This window comes from Gorilla gorilla, chromosome 19, assembly GCF_029281585.2.
Source record: "Gorilla gorilla gorilla isolate KB3781 chromosome 19, NHGRI_mGorGor1-v2.1_pri, whole genome shotgun sequence".
Classification (NCBI taxonomy): Eukaryota; Metazoa; Chordata; class Mammalia; order Primates; family Hominidae; genus Gorilla; species Gorilla gorilla.
In genome coordinates this window covers 26003492-26025101 of record NC_073243.2, presented here as the reverse complement: position 1 = coordinate 26025101, position 21610 = coordinate 26003492, and the positions used below count along the sequence as shown (strand labels likewise).

At 46.4% G+C, this 21610-nt stretch overlaps 1 protein-coding gene across 8 annotated transcripts in view; it reads left to right on the top strand.

The window, feature by feature from the left end:
* Positions 1-14790: 14790 nt before the first annotated feature.
* The window catches only part of TMEM220 (transmembrane protein 220), a 31408-nt gene continuing 24588 nt past the window's right edge, over positions 14791-21610 (top strand). For 2 of the 8 annotated variants that reach the window (XM_055367935.2, XM_063700634.1), the window contains exons 1-4: positions 14825-15357; positions 16077-16106; positions 18858-18918; positions 19985-20108. In XM_055367935.2, the coding sequence (XP_055223910.2) occupies positions 15286-15357; positions 16077-16106; positions 18858-18918; positions 19985-20108 (287 nt within the window). In that variant the 5' untranslated portion in view covers positions 14825-15285. Of the gene's footprint in view, positions 15358-16076; positions 16107-18857; positions 18919-19984; positions 20109-21610 lie in introns of all 8 variants that reach the window. The other 6 variants (XM_055367936.2, XM_019013466.4, XM_004058596.5 and 3 more) reach the window with 5 other exon arrangements.

Here is a 21610-nt window from a genome sequence, read left to right as displayed (position 1 = left end):
TCCTACAACTCACAGGGGACCAAATGCTCCCTGCCCATCTCAGGGCTCTGCTTGTTGGTTGGGCCATGCTGGTGACAGATTATTTCCTGCCCAGATAGGCTAGAAGCTAAAAAGAGAAAAATAAAAGGAAGGAAATAATAACTCTTACTCTGCCCCTAGCTCCTAGCTCACCAACTAGGTGCAGAAGTAAAATACAGTAACGCCCGTAGCTGTCATCAGCTGGAATCCTTTCCATCTCTCTCAAATTTGAAGAGTTATTTTGTCTCTCTCCCTCTCCCTCCCACCCTTTTCCTCACCTTCTCCCCCTCTCCCTCTCTCACCTCCTCCCTGTCTCTCTCCCTTTCTCTCTTTCCCTCTCCCCACAATCTATGCCTGTGTGTGTGTGTGCGTGTGCATGTGTGTGTATCAATATCCTCCTCTGTTTTGCTCCTTTCCATCAAGTATTTGAACTTCATCAAATAGTCACTGTATGATCAGCAGAGCGGCACCGTATATTTGCTCTGTGATTGTAGAACCTACAATCTCCTTTCTGATAAAGGAATCCTACTTGTTTCCATAGAGTATGACGTCCTCAAAATAAACTTACACAGAACATAATTCGATTTTTTAAAGTGCTATAAAGCAGGTCTCCCCACAGAGATCAAAGGCCCACTTCCTGCCCACAGTACACGGGGCTGTATCTATTTGTCTGCGGAGATAAGAAGGTCCAATATCTGAGCAGAACTAATTTCAAAGTCTGCTCAGCAGAATTCTGATAAATGTCTTTTAACCGGCTCTGTTGAAATGTGTAACAGCGCTGTCTTTTTATTTTTATTTTTTTTAAGACAGGGTCTTGCATTGCAGCCACTGGAAAGCTTTATGCCTTAGGGGTGGAATCACTGGGTGGTAGCATGCTCAGGGTCATTTCAAAGAAATGCACGCAGGCCCCATAGCAAAACCTCATCTCTACAAAAAATTTAAAAATTAGCTGGGTATGGCGGTGTGTGCCTGTAGTCCCAGCTGCTTGAGAGACTGAGGCAGGAGGATCACTTGAGCCCAGGAGGTTGAGGCTGCAGTGAGTTATGAGAAGCACTGCACTCAAACCTGAATGACAGAGTGTGACCCTGATTCCAAAAAAGAAAGAGAGCGAGAGAAAGAAAGAAAGAAAGAAAGAAAGAAAGAAAGAAAGAAAGAAAGAGAAAGAAAGAGAAAGAAAGAAAAAGAGAAAGAAGAAGGAAGGAAGGAAGGAAGGAAGGAAGAGAGGGAGGGAGGGAGGGAGGGAGGGAGGGAGGAATGAATGCACCCTAGGCAGAAACAGGGAATCTGGAGTCAGATGAAGAAGGAATTTAGGCAGGAGAACAGAACTATTGGCCAGGATAGTTCTGGGCAGTAATTTCTGGATCAAATGACAATCTATCTTCCATTCCAGAAAAGGAACCTCTGATTCATACTAATGATGAAACTGCCCAAGGGATTAAGTATTTTTCCATTCAGGATCTAACTTTAAGATCGGAATCAAGTCCTTCCCCTCTAATTTGGCCCATTTTCTCCATAAAGGACCATTATTATGATACAATAATCATTTTGTGGGTGCATTTTCTAGGCTAGGCACTAAGCGAGCCATTTTTTTTTTTTTACTCACTCATCCATCCTACAAACCTTTATTGGCAAACCACCGGGCGCCAGGCTCTGTCCTAGGTGTTGCGGATACAGCGATAAGGAATATATTTGAAGTCCCTTTTGTCACGTGGCTCACGTTCAAGTAGGAAGACACATAATCTTTTTAATGAGCAAGTAAATACACCATGCCAAGCAACAAGGAAAGCAAAAAAAAAAAAAAAAAAGCAGAACGAGGAGATTGAAATAGCATGCAATTTCAGATAGAGGAGTCAAGAGAGACTCTAAGATGAGGTGCAATTTCTACAACCCTGGCCAGCTGCCTTGCAAAGAAAGACAAGCGACCGGTCACAACGGAAACCAGATCAGGGAGAGATGGATCCAGTGAACCTGTCATCCCTACTACAAACATGTGTTCAGCTGGTAGCAGATCACTAACATCTTCTCCAGGAGTAAAGGAGAATTTATTTACATGCTCATTACATATGCAGAGTTGTGACCAAATTGCTGCAGGTGACAGGTCCAAGTTCCTATAAGGATGTTCTATGGCTTAATACCCAGACTTTGTTCCAGACTTCATCTCTTAAGTGCTGTCATTTCTTCTGTATAAGCTATGGTTACTTTGGTTTCTTTTCTTCCTCTTAGACAGAATATTCCAGCTATTATCACATAGCTTCCTCATTTACACTAAATAGAGTAAACCATTATTATGGATGTAAGACAATGTGTTTCATAAGTGAACCCACTGTGAAGGTAGCCTGGAAAGGTGTATTAGTCCATTTTCATGCTGCTAATAAAGACATACCCAAGACAGGGTAATTTATAAAGAAAAAAAAAAGAAGAGGTGCAATTTGAGCAGGAATCTAAAAGCGGTGGGAGATTCAGCCTTCTAGATATCAAGGGAAGGGCAATCCAGTGGAGGGCAAGGCGCAGGGAGAGGCCGTGAGGTGGGGGTGCATTGGTGTGTTGGAGGGGTAGCTGGGAAGTGAGCAGTGATGGAGCAAAATGAACAGAAGGAGGGCATGAGTCCAGAGGGGTCACAGGCTCTGGGAGCATCCTGGGGACATGGATTTTATTCTGAAGCTGTTGGAGAGCTTTGAGATGAAGGAGAGTCCTGATTCTATGCATTAAGGACAATTCTAGTTACTGTGAGGAAAACAGGGTTTAGGGAGACAAGAGTGGAAGCTGAGAGACTGGTTAGGCAGCAGATGCCACAGTCCAGGTACGAGGTGTTAGGGTTTGGGTTAGGCTCCTAACCATGAGGGTGGACAGGAGTCGCCCGATTGCAGATATGTTTCCAAAGTGGAAGCAATGAGATTTGTTGTTGAATTAAGCATGGAGGAGAAAAATAGGTCAAAGATGCTTCCAAGATTGTGGCTGGAGCAACCGGGAGAACTGATGGTGCCATTTAGAAAGAGAAGAAGATTTACAAAGAAAGGAGCTGGTTGTGGGCAGGGTATCCAAGATTTGGCTTTGGACCTGTTTGAACAGAAACTGCATAGGAAATGGGGCAGGGTGTAAGGAGAGCCCAAAAGAGGGCTGAAGACTGGGCCCCGGGGTTAGCCCAACTTGTGATTTGGGCAAAGAGGAGGATTCACCAGAGAAGGATTCACCAAAGGAGGCTGAGGAAGAGTAGCCCGGGAGGTTAAGAGAGACCTAAGAGAGAGTGATGTCCCCTGGCAGAGAGCACCAGGTGTTTCAAGGCAGAGGGCCTGATCAACTGTGTCACAAGCCACTGATAAAGGGAGCAACAGGGGACTGAGGCTTGACCTCAGACTTGGCAACACACAGCTGACCTTGATAATGTCAGAATATGTAATTCTGATACCAGCCCTGCAAGCTAAATATTATTGTCTTCATTTTACAGATAAGGCAACAGAGGCCAGAGGAGGTTCAGTGACGCACCCAGGGCCACATAACCAGTGAATGTTGGGGATCAGATTAGAGTGCCCATGTCTCCAGCCTCCTTCTACCATTGACACCATCACATCGACCATCCGGGCAAGACCCCCGCACCGCCCCCAAGGGCACAGGCTTGATTTCACTGCCAAGCCAATAATGTCAGCAACAGCACTTACGGTGCTGGACCATAAATGATACAAGCTTTGAGAGCTAACTGCCACCCCAGAGGCCTCAGGGAGGAGATGGCTGCCCTCAAAGGCTCAGTCTCGTATTCTGTAACCTCTCTAACCTGAAGAGGATCCCACCAGCTGCCTCTTCTTCCAGATCTTGCCAAGAATTAGGCATCTCCCAACCCCACTCCTGGGCCCCTTCTCCACATTCTCCCTGCCAATCATCCCCTTTAAACTAATAAAAAATGGTGAATAATTTTCTATCATGCATCTTTGGATTGTTTACTGATTACCATAAACATTAGCTGCTTTTGGAATGCATTTTTTCAGCTTACCGTATTTTTTTTTTTTTTGAGATGAAGTCTCGCTCTGTCACCCAGGCTGGAGTACAGTGGCTTGATGTCGGCTCACTGCAACCTCTGCCCGCCAGATTCAAGCGATTCTCCTGCTTCAGCCTCCCAAGTAGCTGGGATTACAGGCACCTGCCACCATGCCCAGCTAATTTTTGTATGTTTAGTAGAGACGGGATTTCACCACGTTGGCCAGGCTGGTCATGAACTTTTTTTTGACATTTTATAATGAAAATTTTCAAACATACAGTAAAGTTGGAAAGTTTTGAGCAGTGAACACCCACACCCCCCCCAGACTCTACATGTACCATTTTACTCTCCTTGCTTTACCCCGCGTCTGTCCATGCATTCCTCCCTCTGTCCACCAGCATCCATCTTATTTTCTAAGCAAGCTGCAGACGTCAGTACGCGTCACCCCAAACACTTCAGCATGCATGTCACGAACTAGAGTTCAATATTGGTTTAAGAGTTTGTTTGGTTTTCCAGATATAATTTGCAAAGAGAGAAATTAACATATCTCATGAGTACGGATGCTGAGTTTGGACAAATACATAAATAGGTTACTGAAATCTCCATCAAGATACAGAACATTATCATCACCCCAGAAAATTCCCTTATTCTCTTTCCCAGACACTCCCTGTCTCACCCCAAAGGCAACTACTGACCTAATGGCTCTCACATCCATGGTTTTTGCCTCTTCTGGAATTTCACATAGAGTCACACAGCATGTAGTCTTCTGTGTCTGGCTTCTTTGGTTCAGCATGTTTTTGCAATTCATGGATGTGACAGCATGTTAGTAGTCTGTTTCTCTTTTTTGCTAGTGGTATTCCATTATGTAATTATATCACAGTTTGCTTATCCATTCTCTTGTTGATTGCAATAATTCTTTTAATAAAATAAAATTATTCTTTCATGAATTTCTAGTTAGGATGCCTCTGACTTTCTGTTAAGAATTCTCTCATCATCATCTAAGGCAAACTGGGCTTGAGTCGTGGCTGTTTAGAGCCTGATCTTTGAAATCAGAAAGCTCTGGATTTCTACTTCAGTCTCCACTGTTACTAACTGGGTGACCTTCGGCCAGTTACCTAACCACCCTGCACCTGCACCTTACTTTTACATCTATAAACTGAGAACAAAAATATCTAAAGGATAGGAGGGGCTTATTAGGATTTAAATAGTTCATTTATTCCTTGGCTCTTTCCTGTAGCAATAGTTAATAAGAACCCACCAAGTTCAACTCCGCTAAGCCTGGGAAGGTAGCAGCAACCAAAAGCAGAGAGAGAGAGACATTGTTTTCATGGGCCTGTTGTTCTGTGGGCTACACAGACACTAAACAACTAATTGTACAGTTAATTATGTAATGGCCATTGTGGTCAGTGCTGCAAGGGAGATGTGACAGCTGCTAAGAGCCTGTGACAGGCTTACATAAGGAGGCTAAGAGTGGAAAGAGGACAAAGTAGGCAAAGGGGGACCCTTCCCGATAGAAGGAAATGCAGTGTCTGAAAGCTCTCTGGAGGGAAGAAGCACTGCCCTTTGGAAGGACTGAAGAGGCTGTGTAACCACAGGGCCAGGGGTGTGTGTGTGTGTGTGTGTGTGTGTGTAACCACAGGGCCAGGTGTGTGTGTGTGTGTGTGTGTGTGTGTGTGTGAAGTGGTGAAGAAGGAAGGTGAGCTGGAACAAGTGGAGGCTGACCAGGCTGGGCAGTGCTCTGAGTATGCAGGGCTTTGCAGACCAGGTTCAAATGTTGGTTTTTAACCCCAGAGCCATAGGCAGCGAGGGGTGCTGGAAGGTAAGCTTCACACAAGAACATCAGGTGGGAGTTGTCTGTTTCGTTCACTGCTATATCCTTAGTGCTTAGATGAGTGCCTTGGATCCATCTTCGGGAGGAAGCGAGGGAGGGAGGGAGGGAGGGAGGGAGGGAGGAAGGAAGGAAGGAAGGAAGGAAGGAAGGAAGGAAGGAAGGAAGGAAGGATGGAAGGAAGGGGAAGGGAAGGGAAGGGAAGGGAGGTGAGGGGAGGGGAGAAGAAGGGAGGAAGGGGGGGAGGAAGAGAGGAGAGGAGAGGAAGGGAGGGAGGGAGGAAAGGAAGGGAGGGAAGGAGGAGAAAAAGGGAGGGACAGAGGAACGGAGAGAGGAAGGGAGGGAAGGAGGAAGGGAGGAGAGGGAGGGAGGGAGGGTCTTAAGCAGAAATTGGAGATTTGTGTCTCATACAGTCACTGGCTGCAGTGTGGAGACTGGGTGGGATGGAGCACAGAGTAAGTATTCTTCTGCTCAGGCTGCCAGAGCACTACAGACTAGGATGATGATTAAACATTGATTTCCTCATAGCTCTGCTGGCTGTAAGTCCAAGATCAAGGTTCCATCAGGGTTGGTGGCCGGTGAGGCCTCTCTTCCCAGCTTATAAATGCCCTCTTCTCCCTGTGTCCTCACATGGCCTTTCCTCTGTGTGGGCCAGGAGAGAGCCAGCTCTGGAGCCTCTTCCTCTTCTTGTAAGGATACCAGCCCTGTGGGATTAGGGCCCGACCCTTACTACCTCATTAGCCTTCATTATCTCCTTAAAGGCCCTATCTCCAAATACTCAACTTATGAACTAGGGAGTGCAGGGGGAGCACAAGTCAGTCCATAATAGGGTGGATGCCATCCATAATAGGGTGGGAAGCCAGTTAGGAGGTTAATGTGTTCAAAGAGGGGAAGTGCTGATCACTGGGACCAGGTGTCAGCAATAAAAATGGGGGACTACTGAGCAGAAAAGTTCACCAGAATCAGTGGTGGACTGAGAGAGGAGGAAGGATGAGGTGTCAGGAATAACTTCCAGGTTTCTACAATGATCATGGTGGCTCCCATAAAGAGATGTCTACATCCTAACCCCTGGGACCTGTGAATGGGACCTTATTTGGCAAAATGGTCTTTGCAAACATTACATTGAGGATCTCAAGATGAGACATCCTGCATTGTCCAGGAGGGTCCTGAATCTGATGATACATTGCCTTATATAAGAAGAGCAGAAGGACAGACACAGAGAAGGTAACGTGAAGAGATTGGAGTCATGTGGCCACAAGGAGCCACTGGAAGCTGTCAAAGCAAGAAAGGACTTTACCCCAGAGCCCTCAGAGGGAGTGCAGTCCTGCTGACACTTTGACTTTGGGTACCTGGCCTCCAGAACTGTGAAAGAATAAATTCCCCTACTTTTAAGGCAAGCTGGTGATAATTTGCTAAGGCAGCCCTAAGCAACTGATAACAAGGAGCACTTGAATGGGTGAGGGAGGGAAACCGGAGGGGCTCAGGTCTTGTGGGATAGGAGGGTGGGTATGAGTTTACATGTAAAAATTCAGAAATTGTGGTGGCTTTCAGATGTCAGGAGGTAAAAGGGCCGTAGCTGGGCTTACAGTAAATACTCATCAATTCATAGTTGTTATCATCATTTACTTTTAGAGTACGCCTACATTAGAAGTGATTGCTCCTCTCAAGCATATCTGAATTTCCTGGAGTACTGGGGTGGCAGTTTCAAGCTCTGCCAGCACCACAGCAAAGCTTAGCTCTTCTTGCTACACCCTTGTTTGGGCATGAATATTTCCTGGTACAAAGTTCTATTTGAATCACTTCTCCGCCTATTGGTTAAGATCAAGTGTAAAGCTCTGTTTGCACTTCTTCACCTCCAGCTGATGCCAACCTCGTACCCACCCAGAAGTCTACATCACAGGCTTCCTGGGAGAGCCAAGGGGAGGCACAGCCCACTCTTCCCTCCTCCCCTCCTTCGTTCCACGCCCGCACGACTCCATTCCCAGCAGAAGTCCGCCATCTTGTGGACACATACAATTCCAACAGCCCAGACCAAAATCAGAAAGTCAAGATCAGAGAGAAGATGGCTTCAAAGTCACTCAACTTCTCTTCCTACCTCCAAATACAGCTTCATCTAATTGGCTCTAAAAGTCAAGGGCATGAGTGGAGAATCTTCCTGGTCTTTAAAATAGCTAAGACATAAGAAGAATGGCATCAAAGGAGGACCTCAAACATCACCCCTTCAGCCTTTGGAGAATTGAGCCCCTGGTCTACAGATGACCCCTTCCACCCTCTCCAGTTCATGGAAACAGGGTAGCTGTTGAGTTAAATGCTCCACTCTTACGGGAGAGAGAGCCCACTTCACTCACTCCCTTCGTAAACCTGCAGAAGGCCTCACCATGAGCTTGAAGAAGTCTAATTTCTGACTCACTTATTGCTTAACCAGGGTACTTAAAAGCTAGTGTATGCCTTTGTTTCTCTATCCATAAAATGGGGATGATAGTACTATCTACCTAATAGATCTGTTGTGGGCACAAGATGAGTTAATATATATGAAGTGATTAGAATACTGCCTAACTCAGTAAATTCAAGACGCTACCTATTACGTCCCCCACCACCAAACCCAATATTCCTACAACATTTCAATGTATCTTCACTCACCTTGGATATTGTTTATATCCAGGTATGTCAGGTGCTACTGGAGAGAAGAAAAAATTAACAGGTTATAGTCCTTACCTTCTGAAATTTGTGGCATAGTCTAGGAGCATGAACAACAACACACATACACACAGAACAATTATTGCGAGATTAAAACTAAGAATTTCCAGCCAAGTGCAGTGGCTCACGCCTGTAATCCCAGCACTTTGGGAGGCCGAGGTGGGCGGATCACCTAAGGTTAGGAGTTCAAGACCAGCTTGACCAACATGGAGAAACCCCGTCTCTATTAAAAATACAAAAAATTAGCTGGGTGTGGTGGCACATGCCTGTAATCCCAGCTTCTCGGGAGGCTGAGGCAGGAGAATCGCTTGAACCCAGGAGGCGGAGGTTGCGGTGAGCCAAGATCCCGCCATTGCATTCCAGGCTGGACAGCAAGAGCGAAACTCTGTCTCAAAAAAAAAAAAAAAAACCCACACACACACACAAAACTAAGAATTTCCATAAAGGGAAAAAAAAAGTGAAAGTATAAGGAGAAGAGCATCCACATTCCCACCTAAGGAGATCAGGCGACTCTAATCGAGGCAAGGTAGGTGCTAGCACAGGCTGACACTCAGCGATTCTGGACGGAGCAAAGGCAACACTGGGAAGTGCTTTGCCATTCCCTTGAAGAGCTCACCTACCTTCTGCAGTCTGTTCTCAGCCATGCAGGATCAAAAACTTGTTTTTTTAAGTACTTTCTATCAATTATTTTTATTTATTGTGTAATCTGCCATGTATGATTTTGAAAGTCCTTTTTTTTTTTTCAATGGGGTCTTGCTCTGTCACCCAGGCTGGAATGCAGTGGTGCAAATCACAGCTCACTGCATCCTCGAGCTCCTGGACTCAAGCAATCCTCCCGCCTCAGCCTCCCAAGAAGCTACGACCACAGGCACATGCCACCATACCCAGCTAATTTTTTAAAATTTTTTTGTAGAGATGGAGTCTTGCTCTGTTGCCCAGGATTTCTTGAACTCCTGGGCTCAAGTGATCCTCTCACTTTGACCACCCAAAGTACTGGGATTACAGGTGTGAGCCACCACACCCAGCCTTGAAAACTTAACTTTGTCATAAGGAGTGGAGGCATTTTTTTATTCCCTGCATACAGTCTGATTGACTTTATCTCCCCAATGTCACTCATTCGTGCTTCTTTCCCTCCATGGCCACTGCTACCCTGTTAGCCCTGGCCAGCATCATCTCTCTCCTGGCCTATTGCAAGCACCTCATGGCCAGTCTCTGCTTCTTCTCTGGGCTCTCCGCAGTGCATCCTCCTCCACGGGGCAGCCCAAGCACACCTCCCATCATGCTCTCCCCACTCAGTGCTCCAGGGGCTCTTCAGCACACTTGGGATAAAACCAAACTTTTTTTGGGGGGGGGGGAGGATGGAGTTTCACTCTGTTGCCCAGGCTGGAGTGCAATGGCGTGATCTCGGCTCACTGCAACCTCCGCCTCTTGGGTTCAGGTGACTCTCCTGCCTCAACCTCCTGAGTAGCTGGGACTACAGGCATGCGCCACCATGCCTGGCTAATTTTGTATTTTTAGTAGAGATGGGGTTTCACCATGTTGGTCAGGCTGGTCTTGAACTCCTGACCTCAGATGATCCATCCGCCTCGGCCTCCCAAAGTGCTGGGATTACAAGCGTGAGCCACCACACCCAGCCAGGATAAAACCAAACTCTTTACCTGCATTGTGCTAGCCTCATCTATGTCTACTTGTACTCTCATTCCCTGCAGGCCCTGAAGACCTTCAGGATTTGGTGTTCTCATAAGCACTTCTCTCTCGGCCTTAAGCACTGGTCCATAAAGTCTTCACCTGTCCTCACCCATTCATCTTTCAGGGCACACCTGAAAATCACCTCCTCAGGAGGTTTCTGAAACCCCTGGGAAGAGGTCAGATTCTCTGGTTTCACACATTCCCATAGCAGCCTCACTTCTCCTTCTCAGCATCACCACCACTGCTGGCTGGAACCCCTACCTATTCGTGTAATTATTGTTTGGCCTGTAAGCTCTACAAGGGCAAACACCGTGTCCCGTGAGGTCACAGTCACATCCTCAGTTATTAGCATAGTGCCTGACACGTAGGAAGTCTTGAATAAATGGACAGAATAAATGGATAGAATAAATGGCTCACTGAGTGTTTCACGCCAATGAATAGGGTGGATATAAATACATGCAGAGGGTTCATTTAACCATATTCTCCTTCCAGTGGCATAAGGGGATATTTGAGGAACATTATTCAAGCCAAGTGTTTTTCATTGTCCATCAAGATGTGTAAGCTTTAAGACTTTCATAACACGGGCTATATTTTGCTAACAGTAGAAACCCAAGTCCTTCATAGAGACTAGATGGGTTTTGTAGAAGCAAATCAATCCTTGCCATGGCGAGGTGCTTTTCTGATTTCAAATATTTTAGCAGAAGGCCGTCTAGCTCCTAGTAGAATTCGTCCACTGCTCCTAGTAGAATTCCTCCACTGTTCTGTTCCAATCCTTTCCTGCCCCAACACTTCATTCACATGGAATCAGCAGAGCCTGGAGACAGCATGGCTTGGCCTTTGCTGATCTGGTGTGCTGGACAGAGGGAGGTAGACGGCATGGGCAGCAGTTTCTGATCCTTGTAATCCTTGTTCCCAATATGTCACCTTGGGAGCATCACCAGCACACACACACTCTGGACATCCAGCACAGGCAGGAGCCACTCACTGGTGATGACCCTGTTTCAGACTTTGTCCGGCCTCCACCCCTGCCACATTCCGGAGTAGCTGACCACACCTGGAAGGATAGATAATGGAGACTACTAAAAGGAAAACAAGTCTATAAAAGAGAATGGCATGGGCATTTCATTGATACACACTTTGAAATGCACCTGGCTCAGAGAGCCACATGTTCTCCACTCTGTAGGCCAGCTAGGTGGGAAGCCAAAGTCTCCAAAATTGGCCTTCTGGAATCACAGCAAGGGGAGGGTTGAGCCTGTGAAATTTTCAACCCACATAAGCCCCAAAGAGGTTGGCCCGACCAAGAAATGTGAGTGTCCACATCTGGTGGAGCAAAGCACTCTCTCCAGTCTGTGTGAGGATGGACTTGGTCTACGCTTGCCTTTCAGATGACCTAACTTGGAGCCTCCAAGCCCATCATTCCTCCTTTGCTGACATTCTTCTTTCACATACTTTCATGCATTCATTTTCTCTCTCTCAATCCTGTGACCCTGGGAGGCCATTTGTGTCTTTATATGAGCTTCCTGTCTCTGCTCCAACTCTTAGCATTGGATTAATAACCCTACTCTCAGGGAATAAGCAAGCACCTCTATTTCCAAGTTCTCAGAGGGCAGATGTCCAGCCATTCTCGGATTCCAGCGGGGAAGTGAGTCCAGCTCACCTCACTCCTGTGGCTCAATTGCTTTTATGATGCTGTCACTGACTGGGCAGCCACGGAGTGTCCAGCAGGATGAAGGGTCCTTTGTGCTGCCCTTTCTGCAGAGGGAAGCCGGCTTTGACAAGACCCTACTGCCTTTAAAACCTCATCTTCTCTGCAGTATTGTATCATAGCCTTTTGCTAAAAAGGGAAATGAAATTACTCTTCAAGCAGAGCTGTCTGAGATACTGGATTCATTTAAACGTATTTTTCATTACTTTTCAGACTAAGCCTTCTCTTCCGTGTCTCTGCAAAGCCTGGACAAACCTATAGCAGGAGGTTTGAGAGGATTTCACACATTGCCTTAACTATTGAATCATGACTTTACAAGTCATCATTCTTTGTTGCAAATTGCAAAAACCCAATTCACACGGGCTTATGTAAAGAAGAGACTCTGTTGGTTGTGAGATTGTTCCAGCTTTCAGGCATGGCTGGATCCAGGCTTTTAATCTCAGGTCCACTTCCTCTACAGTGACTTCACCGGCAGAAAGCCTTTCTCCCTGTGAGGCTTTCTCCTGACAGCTCCAGGCTCACATTCTACCAGCTCTACACATTCATCACAAAGAAAGCTTCTCTTTAATAGTGTGAGTAGGATTGCCAGATTTAGCAAATATTTGGAACACATCATTGATGATCCAAAATTCAGTTCAACTGAGGTTGTCCTTTACTGACAACCTAAGTCCCATATAGGTCCTAGGATTGAATCTGGGCAATTTGGATCCTATACCCATCCTAGACCCAATCACAGTGGTCAGCAGAATGGGATATGTCAGCTGGCAGGCCAAAGTCACCTGCCTATCCCCAAAAGGAGGGGAGCATGGTCAACCCTGTAGTCCACATCCACCCATAGTGCATGTGGTAACCCACAGTACTAAAGACACTGATCCTCGAAGAAAGGGGACTGAACCCTGCAAAGGCAAAACCAACAGACGCTCACTAAGGTGACTTTGAAAGTCCCAGCCGGGTGCAGTGGCTCATGCCTGTAATCCCAGCACTGTGGGAGGCCAAGGCAGGCAGATCATGAGGTCAGGAATTCGAGACCAGCCTGGCCAATATGGTGAAACTCCATCTCTACTAAAAAAAATACAAAAATTAGCCCAGCATGGTGGTGGGCGCCTGTAGTCCCAGCTACTCTGGAGGCTGAGGCAGGAGAATCACTTGAACCCAGGAGGCAGAGGTTGCAGTGAGCTGAGATCGTGCCACTGCACTCCAGCCTGGGCAACAGAGCAAGACTTTGTCTCAAAAAAATAGAAATAAAAAAAGAAAGTCCCAGACAACAGTGAAAACTATAAAACTTCATGGTGGTTGAATGGCATTCAAGAGCTTAAAAGCACTTCCATGCCATTGTTTCCTTGTGGGTATTATAATCATTCCCTGTATTAATTTGCTAGGACTGCCCCAACAAAGTATCACAGACTAGGTGGCTTAAACAACGGAAATTTATTTTCTCACAGTTCTGGAGGCTGGAAGTCCAAATTCAGGATGTTGGTAGGGTTGGTTTCTCATGAGGCCTCTCCCCTTGGCTTGCAGACGGCCGTCTTCTCCCTGTGTGCCCATGTGGTCTTCCCTCTGTAACTGTCCCCTCTTCGTATCAGGACACTAGTCATATTGGATTAGGGTCCACCCTATAACCTCATTTTAACTTAATCATCTCTGTCAAGTCCCTGTCTGCAAATGCAGTCCCATTTTGAGGCACTGGGGGTTAGGGCTTCAGCATATGAATTGGGGGTGCAGGGGGAATGCAAGTCAGCCCCTAGCACTCTCGCTCTCGTTTTTTTCTTTTATGTAAGGAAAAGCACAGTGAGAATAGTCTTCGCTTGTTTCCAATCCCAGGGCTGATTTAGCTGTGGAACTCCACCCAGTGCTGGTCCCCGCTGTCCCCACCCCACCTCTGCAAACACGGGTGCCCACCCCCGCCAGCCGCCAGGCTCCCTGCCTAGTCCCGGCATGGGACCTTCACGGTCCCAGCACCAGGCACAGAGCAGAAAACGTTCTTGAAATAAGTGTTTCGTGAAAAGAATGAAACTGAGAGGGAAAGAAAAAAAAAAAACTAGACAGTTTTAGGAGATTTAGCTCAAAGGAAAAGAGGACAGGCACAGAAGCTCCTGATTTGAAGCGATAAAGACTCTTTAGAACAGCAGAAATGAGGCCTATGGATGTGTAAATGAGCCCGGGGAGGAACTAAGCAGAAGGGCGAATTACAAAACAGAAAAAGACCAGACAGACTAGGGGAGAACAGTGAATACTTCAGTGTCTTCGGTTCATAAGAAATTCATGAGCAATTTTGGAAATTTTGTTGGTTTTGGTGGTGGGAGAGAATTGTAAATATGTATAATATGTAAATATCTTTTATAATAAAAGCGCGTGAAGATAAATGAGCCTGTCTGCCGAAAAGCTGTGAGCCGTATAAGATGTTAATATAACTGTCGTCACTCTAGAAATTACCATAATGCTTACAGGGATTTGAAAGTTCCTGAGCTTTGGAAGGAAATGCATAAATACTAAACAGAACACACACACACACACACACACACAAACAAACATCTCTTTTTCTTTCTCTTTCTTATTTTTGTAAAAACAATTTTTTTCCTTTTTTTTTTTTTTTTTTTTTTTGAGGAGTCTCGCTTTGTTGCCCAGGCTGGAGTGCAGTGGCACAATCTGGGCTCACTGCAACCTCCGCCGCCCGGGTTCAAGCAATTCTCCTGCCTCAGCCTCCTGAGTAGCCGGGATTACAGGCTCCCGCCACCACGCCCGACTAATTTTTTCGTATTTTTAGTAGAGAGACGGGGTTTCACCATGTTGGCCAGGCTGCTTTCGAACTCCTGACCTCAGGTGATCCGCCCACCTCGGCCTCCCACAGTGCTGGGATCACAGGCGTGAGCCACTGCGCCCAGCCCTTTCTTTCGCGTGAGTCACTGCGTCCGGCCCTTTCTTTCTTTCCTTCTTTCTTTTTCTTTCTTTCTCTTTCTTCCTCTCTCCCCTCCCGCCTGCCTTCCTTCCTTTTTTCCTTCTTTTTTTTCTTTCTTCTTTTTTTTTTTTTGTGAGGAAGGTAGCTTTAGTGAAAACAGGGTTTGGAGTTGAACCTATACGGGTTCAAATTCGACTTCCGTCCACCACCGAGACCTGCGCTCCCTGAGGGACTCACTCGCTTTCCCATCCGCGAAACCAGGACGGCGCCGCCTACACCCCGCGGCGTTCGGGGCGGGCTGAATGGGTCGCTGAGTAGGGGCTACACCCACGCCCTTCGCTCCCCGCCCCCGGCGCGGAGCGACGGCCACGGCAGTGTCCCCAGGGCACCGAAACCGAGGCGGGGTCTCGGTCCCTCCGCGGAAGGAGGGAGCCGGACCGTACGTGGCAGGACTCACCGCCCCGCGCCGCGTTCTCCGAGCCATGGCGCCTGCCCTGTGGCGGGCCTGCAACGGACTCATGGCCGCCTTCTTCGCGCTGGCGGCCTTGGTGCAGGTCAGGCGGCCGCGGTGGGAGGGGGACCCGCCCGGCTCCCAGCTCCGCCCCCTGGCCTAGCGGGCCGTGTAACTGACAAGCGGGCAGAGTCGCAGGGGCGCACAGTTAGTGGGGAGGACGGGACTTGGGCTTTCTGCTTGGGGAGCCCCCAGTTTCTCCCCCGTCTGAGAGACGCGGATGTGTTCATGGAAGCGAGTCCCATACCAGGGCTCACACCCTGGAAGGGGCTGGTTCCGCGCGTGGAACTTCCCAGGGGACCTCAGAAGAAGCGGCCCTGGCTCCTGCGTTAACGTCCAGCCCGCGGACGACACTGAACATATCTCAGGGCCTAGGAGACGAAGCAGACCAAAACCCTTTATAGCATCATTAAACTTTTTAGTCGGCTTGGGGACCCCCTTCATAATAATTTCCCTCATTTCTTGAGACTGGTGGGGGTGGAGGGCCCTTAAAATACCCGTTCTGGGTTGGCGAGTCCTCTCCAGAGCTCTCGTGAAGGCTTTTCAAAAATGTGTGGCTGCCTGTTAAAAACATCTGTTGTGTCAGCCAGAAACCCCTTCACCCATCCTCATCTGGACTATATCCTGTTCAGATTTTGTATCCTCGATGCCTATTGCAGTGTCTGGCACTTAACAGATTAATAAAAAATGTGCTTAAATGAATTTAAAAGGAATGGAACAGCACAGGATGTCTGCTAACACCTTGGTATTCTGGCGTTCCAGGTAAATGACCCAGATGCAGAGGTGTGGGTGGTGAGTATGAGCCGCTTCCAGGCTTTCCTCCGTTTGGAAGAATTGGGGAACGGCACAAAACACATGGTTTTATGTCTTTACCCCTCCTCCCTGCTTAATTTTCTGAGAAACTTAAAAATCAAACCCTTGGGAAGCTCTTTTTCCTAAAATATTAATAGGCAGGATCAGAGTTCTAATGTAATGTGTGTGTGAATTTCGAACTTTCTGGAAACAGGTCTTTCTGCAGTATTCCCTTTGGTTAGATGGCCCAACTGAGGACTTTCTTGAGGACTTAGAGTAGGCCTCTCAAGATCAGTTGAACAATTCCTTATGAGTTTCTAGCCAGACACTCAATGCAAACCTTTGACCGGAAAATAACAGGCTTAAGTTCTGAGGTTCTGCTAATTCAGTGACTTATATTTCTAGAAAGTATTAACTCCTGGCTGGGCACGGTGGCTCACGCCTGCAATCTCAGCACTCTGGGAGGCCAAGGCGGGTGGATCACTTGAGGTCAGGAGTTCTAGATCAGCCTGAGCAACATGGTGAAACCCCGTCTCCACCAAAAAATACAAAAATTAGCCAGGCGTGGTGGCATGCGCCTGTAGTCCCCAGCTACTAGGGAAGCTGAAGCAGGAGACTCGCTGGAACCCAGGAGGCAGAAGTTGCAGTGTGCTGAGATCGTGCCACTGCACTCCAGTCTGGGCGACAGAGTGAGACTCCATCTCAAAAAAAAAAAAAGAAAAAAAAAGGAAAGAAAAGTATTAAATCCTGTAAAACCTACAGTCTTCATAAAGCAATGCTCTGATTTGAACCATTTGGAGGAGGGGGCCATTGTTCCATACATCTTCTAAATATCTTTTTTTTTTTTCTTTTTGAGACGGAGTTTTGCTCTTGTTGCCCAGGCTGGAGTGCAATGGCGCAATCTAGGCTCACCGCAACCTCTACCTCCCAGGTTTGAGCGATTCTTCTGCCTCAGTGTCCCAAGTAACTGGGATTACAGGCATGCGCCACCACACCCAGCTAATTTTGTATTTTTAGTAGAGACAGGGTTTCTCCATGTTGGTCAAGCTGGTCTTGAACTCTCGACCTCAGGTGATCCACCTGCCTCAGCCTCCCAAAATGCTGGGATTACAGACATGAGTCACCGCGCCCGGCTCTAAATATCTTTTATCTTCCAAAATATCTGAATTTTGCCCAGTTTCTCTCAATATAGATACACAAGACTGTACAGTACACCAAGGAGATGATTCTTAAGCTTTAGAATAATATTGACAGAGGAGCAACAAGGATGATGGTATCTGGAATTATAACATGAAATTCTATCCAGGTTTTGTTTTTTTAGTGCAGTAAAACCACATTCTGATATTTACTATCCAGATCAGTATGCCTCTGAATCAAATCAAACTGCCTTTGCCTTGGCACCCTGGTCCGTATCTTGAATTCCAAATATTATTTCCCTGCAGACAAGTCTCAGACATCCAGCTTAATGGTGAATTTCCAAAAGACTGCTGCGTATATTCACCTGCATGTCACACTGCTCCTCAGATATGCCCAAGGACCTACCTAGCATCTTTCCCTCCAAAATCTACTTATCCTGACTCACCCATTTCTGTTATCAGCAGAATCATTCTCTGAGTCATTCTTGTTCAGAATCTCAGTCATCTTTATCATCCCTCTGTTCCTTACCACTGCCTTGGAGAGCCCCTCAAAACACAAAATAAATTTGAGTCGGGCATGGTGGCAGGCATCTGTAGTCCCAGTTACTCAAGAGGCTGAGGCAGGAGGCTCACTTGAGCCCAGGAGTTCGAGGCCAGCCTGTGCAACATAGCGAGACCGCCCCCCCATCTCCAAAAAATTAATTAAACAATCTAGGTCTAATTGCTTATCTGTATAGTACCTGCACATTTTACCTTTCATTCATGCTCAGATGATATAATAGGAGGAATAGACCCCATGTCCCCATAGACATCCTCCCTCATTCACAGTTCAGCCCTCCACTACCTCCCACATGGACCCCTGGCACCTGCCTTAACATCTTCTGATATAAGCACAGAAATTGATGTGATTAGACAGCTACATTGCTTGGAAAGTCCCCATCCTTCTTATAAACCCACCCTCCCTACTTATTCCCTGCCAACAACACACACAATAGTAAGTTTGGCTAGAGCCTGCTTGTTATGAACAAGGCTTAGGAATAGGGCCTCTTTAGGGCCAGTCTTCTCATTTCCAAACACTTATCAGCAGTTCCAAAATGAAGAGCCTGACCTTATTACTGGGCACAGCTGATTGTGTATGCATTATTAGAAAACTTTCTGTGGTCTCACAGAGATGCAGTACTGGCCTGGATGGTCCATTGGGTCCAAAGCCAGCAGGGCCATCTAGCATCGTGGCTGCTCCTGCCCTACTTTTCAAAGAACATTTTCTTTTATGCAAGTGGGGAAAGGCCATTTGGGCATGAAAGTTGCTTGGAAGCGACTGGAAAGTTAGTGTGTCTTAAGACCAAAACCCTGTGCTCAGTGTTAGAGCTCAAAGATAAATGAGCTTCTGGAATAGCCTATAGTCTAGGAGGAAGGTAGATAAAATTGCAGGCAGACATGCTAAGTGCCACAAAAGGAGAATCTACCACTTTCTCAATCACCATTGAAACTTAGAGGCAAATCATGGGGCACAGCAGCCACTGATCTCATCTTTCTTTACTTCCTGTATCTCTGAACATCTCATATGTTGGGCATACATCTTAACTCATGTAATTTCCTCCCTTTTTGCTAACAGGTGGTGTACACAATCCCTGCAGTACTGACCCTGCTTGTTGGACTTAACCCTCAAGTCACAGGTATAAGCCTTGCATTCTAAATGGAGAGACAGCAAATCAGATTTCCTCATAATAATGAGGGTCTATCTGCCCAACTCCCAGGAGTAAAACGGGGCTCTCTAGGCCTTTCTTCTCATTTCTGATAATAAAAGGGGCTAATTCTAATCATCCTTACCCATCTTCAGGAAAACGTCAGAAGGATCTGCTATAAAACAGCGTCTTCTGTTTTATAGAAGTGAGAGGACAGATTCTTCTTCACTTTCTTTAAAACAGTTTCTCCTAGTGGGGCTCGAATGTTCTCAGGGGCCTTAGAATAAAGACTAATGAGTCCCACCTTAGTGGGGAAAATTCTAGTTCCCTAGATGCCTGGGCTTGTATAGGCAGCTAGAACTCCATCTGTATCTTTAAGGTAGATCAGTTAGGGCTCCTTTAGATACAAGCTAGAAAATAACTCAAATGTGCTATGAGCTAAGAAGAAAAGGTATTGGTACAGTTTACTGGAAAGGTGAAGGGTGGTGCTGGCTTCAGGCTGGTGGACTCGGAACTTTACCTTCTCTCCACCTCTCAGTTCCACCATCTGTCATGCTAACTTCACTCTTGGGCTCCACACAGTGGCCCTGCAGCCCCCCGTTCACATCTTCACGATGCCATGTCCAGTGGAATATGGACTGTGTTTCTTCACTCTACCAAAGTCTCAGAATGCAGTTGCTGGCCCTGATTGCTTGTCCTTTTGTGCTGATCCAAATCACTGTGGCTGAGGAGATAACATGTATTGATTGACCTAGCCAAAGTCCAGTTTGCTGGGAAACATGGACTGTGAGTGTGGACATGGTGGATCCCCAGAGAAAATAAGGGTAATCATCCTAGGAAGGGGAGCTGCTGAACAACCCAAACAAGAAATGGCCACTGAAGTTTATAATTAGTGCTGTGACCTCTGTGTTGTCCTAAAACAAAAAGGGGCGATGGGGCTGAGGGAGTCTGAATGTCTTTTCTGAAAGCAGACTATGGCAAAACATACAAAAAGATCATTTTTTTTTCCTGTGGGCTGTGATTCCATGGTTAACAACATCAGAACATCTATTTTTAGGTAATGTTATTTGGAAAAGTATCTCTGCACTACACATACTCTTTTGTACGGTGTGGGCTGTTGGCTTGGCGTCCTACCTCTTGCATCGTACACAACAGAACATCTTACATGAGGAAGAAGGCAGGTGAGCGGTGACGGTTGCCCTGTGGAGGGATAGAACTGTGGGATAGAACTAAGGAATCGTGTTTGCAACACCTCTTCTGTGCACAATGATAACTGAATTCCCCCAGTGTACCCTGTGGAGCAGGGAAGGTATTATCTTCTTTATAACCTGATGAAACTGAGGAAATAATGGAGCCAGGATTCAAACCCAGCCCCATCTATCAGACTTCATTATCACTGCTAGTGGCAGTCACTACATATTACATTATATTACTGTCAGGCCGTTGGACTTTGGCCCCCTTGTAACTAGCAACGGTATGATACAGTAATACTCAGTCCGATCTAATATGGTGATAACTCTGTCAGCCTTAAATTCAGTTCTGGTTTAAGCCAGAATCTTATCTACAAGTATGAGCAGCCATCTCAGAGGTCAGTCCTTTTTATTTTTTTTTGAAACGGAGTCTTGCTCTGTCACCCAGGCTGGAGTGCAGTGGCGCGATCTCTGCTCACTACAACTTCCGTCTCCCAGGTTCAAGCTATTCTTCTGCCTCAGCCTCCTGAGTAGCTGGGATTACAGGTGCGTGCCACCACGGCCAGCTAATTTTTGTATTTTTAGTAGATACAGAGTTTTATCACGTTGGTCAGCCTGGTCTTGAACTCCTGACCTCGTGATCCGCCTTCCTTGGCCTCTCAAAGTGCTGGGATTACAGGCATGAGCCACCGCACCCAGCCAAAAGATCAGTACTTTAAGTCAACCTGTTAGACTTGCCCTGGTATGTCTTGTGTCATTTCCTTGTCATGACCACTTGCTCCTATTTTATCACCTCTTCCTTTGCTTCCTCCCACCCTTGTCTCTGAGGACTTATTAATAGGTCCTTTTGTTTCTTTTCTACTCCTACTGCCATCTGCCAACAACAAAATTCATAGACCTGTAAGTTAAACATCACTGAAAAGGTGTTTCTTTGTTATAACCCCCAATCTTTAGAACACTGGAGAGCCAAACTATAGGTTGGGTCTGTAGATAAGATTGTAGACCAAATGGGTTGAATCACTTCCAGCATGAAGCCCATGGGTTATAGTGAACTCAGCCTGGGGCTTCTAGTGGTATTATGGCTGAAGTGATTGTTTTTTATTCTGTGTAAAAGATATGTGCATATAATACATATTTATAGAAGCATATACCCACCCCCAAATTATTAGTCTGATTTGTACTACAAATCATTCCTCTCCCCTAGGAAGTCACCCAATCTCTTGTAGTATATACACAGATCATGTATTGGTTGGGCTCATTCTGCCTCACACTGAAGCCTCTTTAAAAATGTAAAAGTATTGACTGATCAAATCTGGGATTTTCTTAGTTGCACTGTTTCTTCTAGCAACCTGAAAAAAGTGATATATCTGTGGATTTTATAAAATATTCATTTCATTTTGGGGGGATCCACTTATAAATCAGGGCATAGTCAGGGATCTCATACCTGCCTTTTAAGATGAAATGTATTTTCATACGAGGCTTTAAATTCTCTG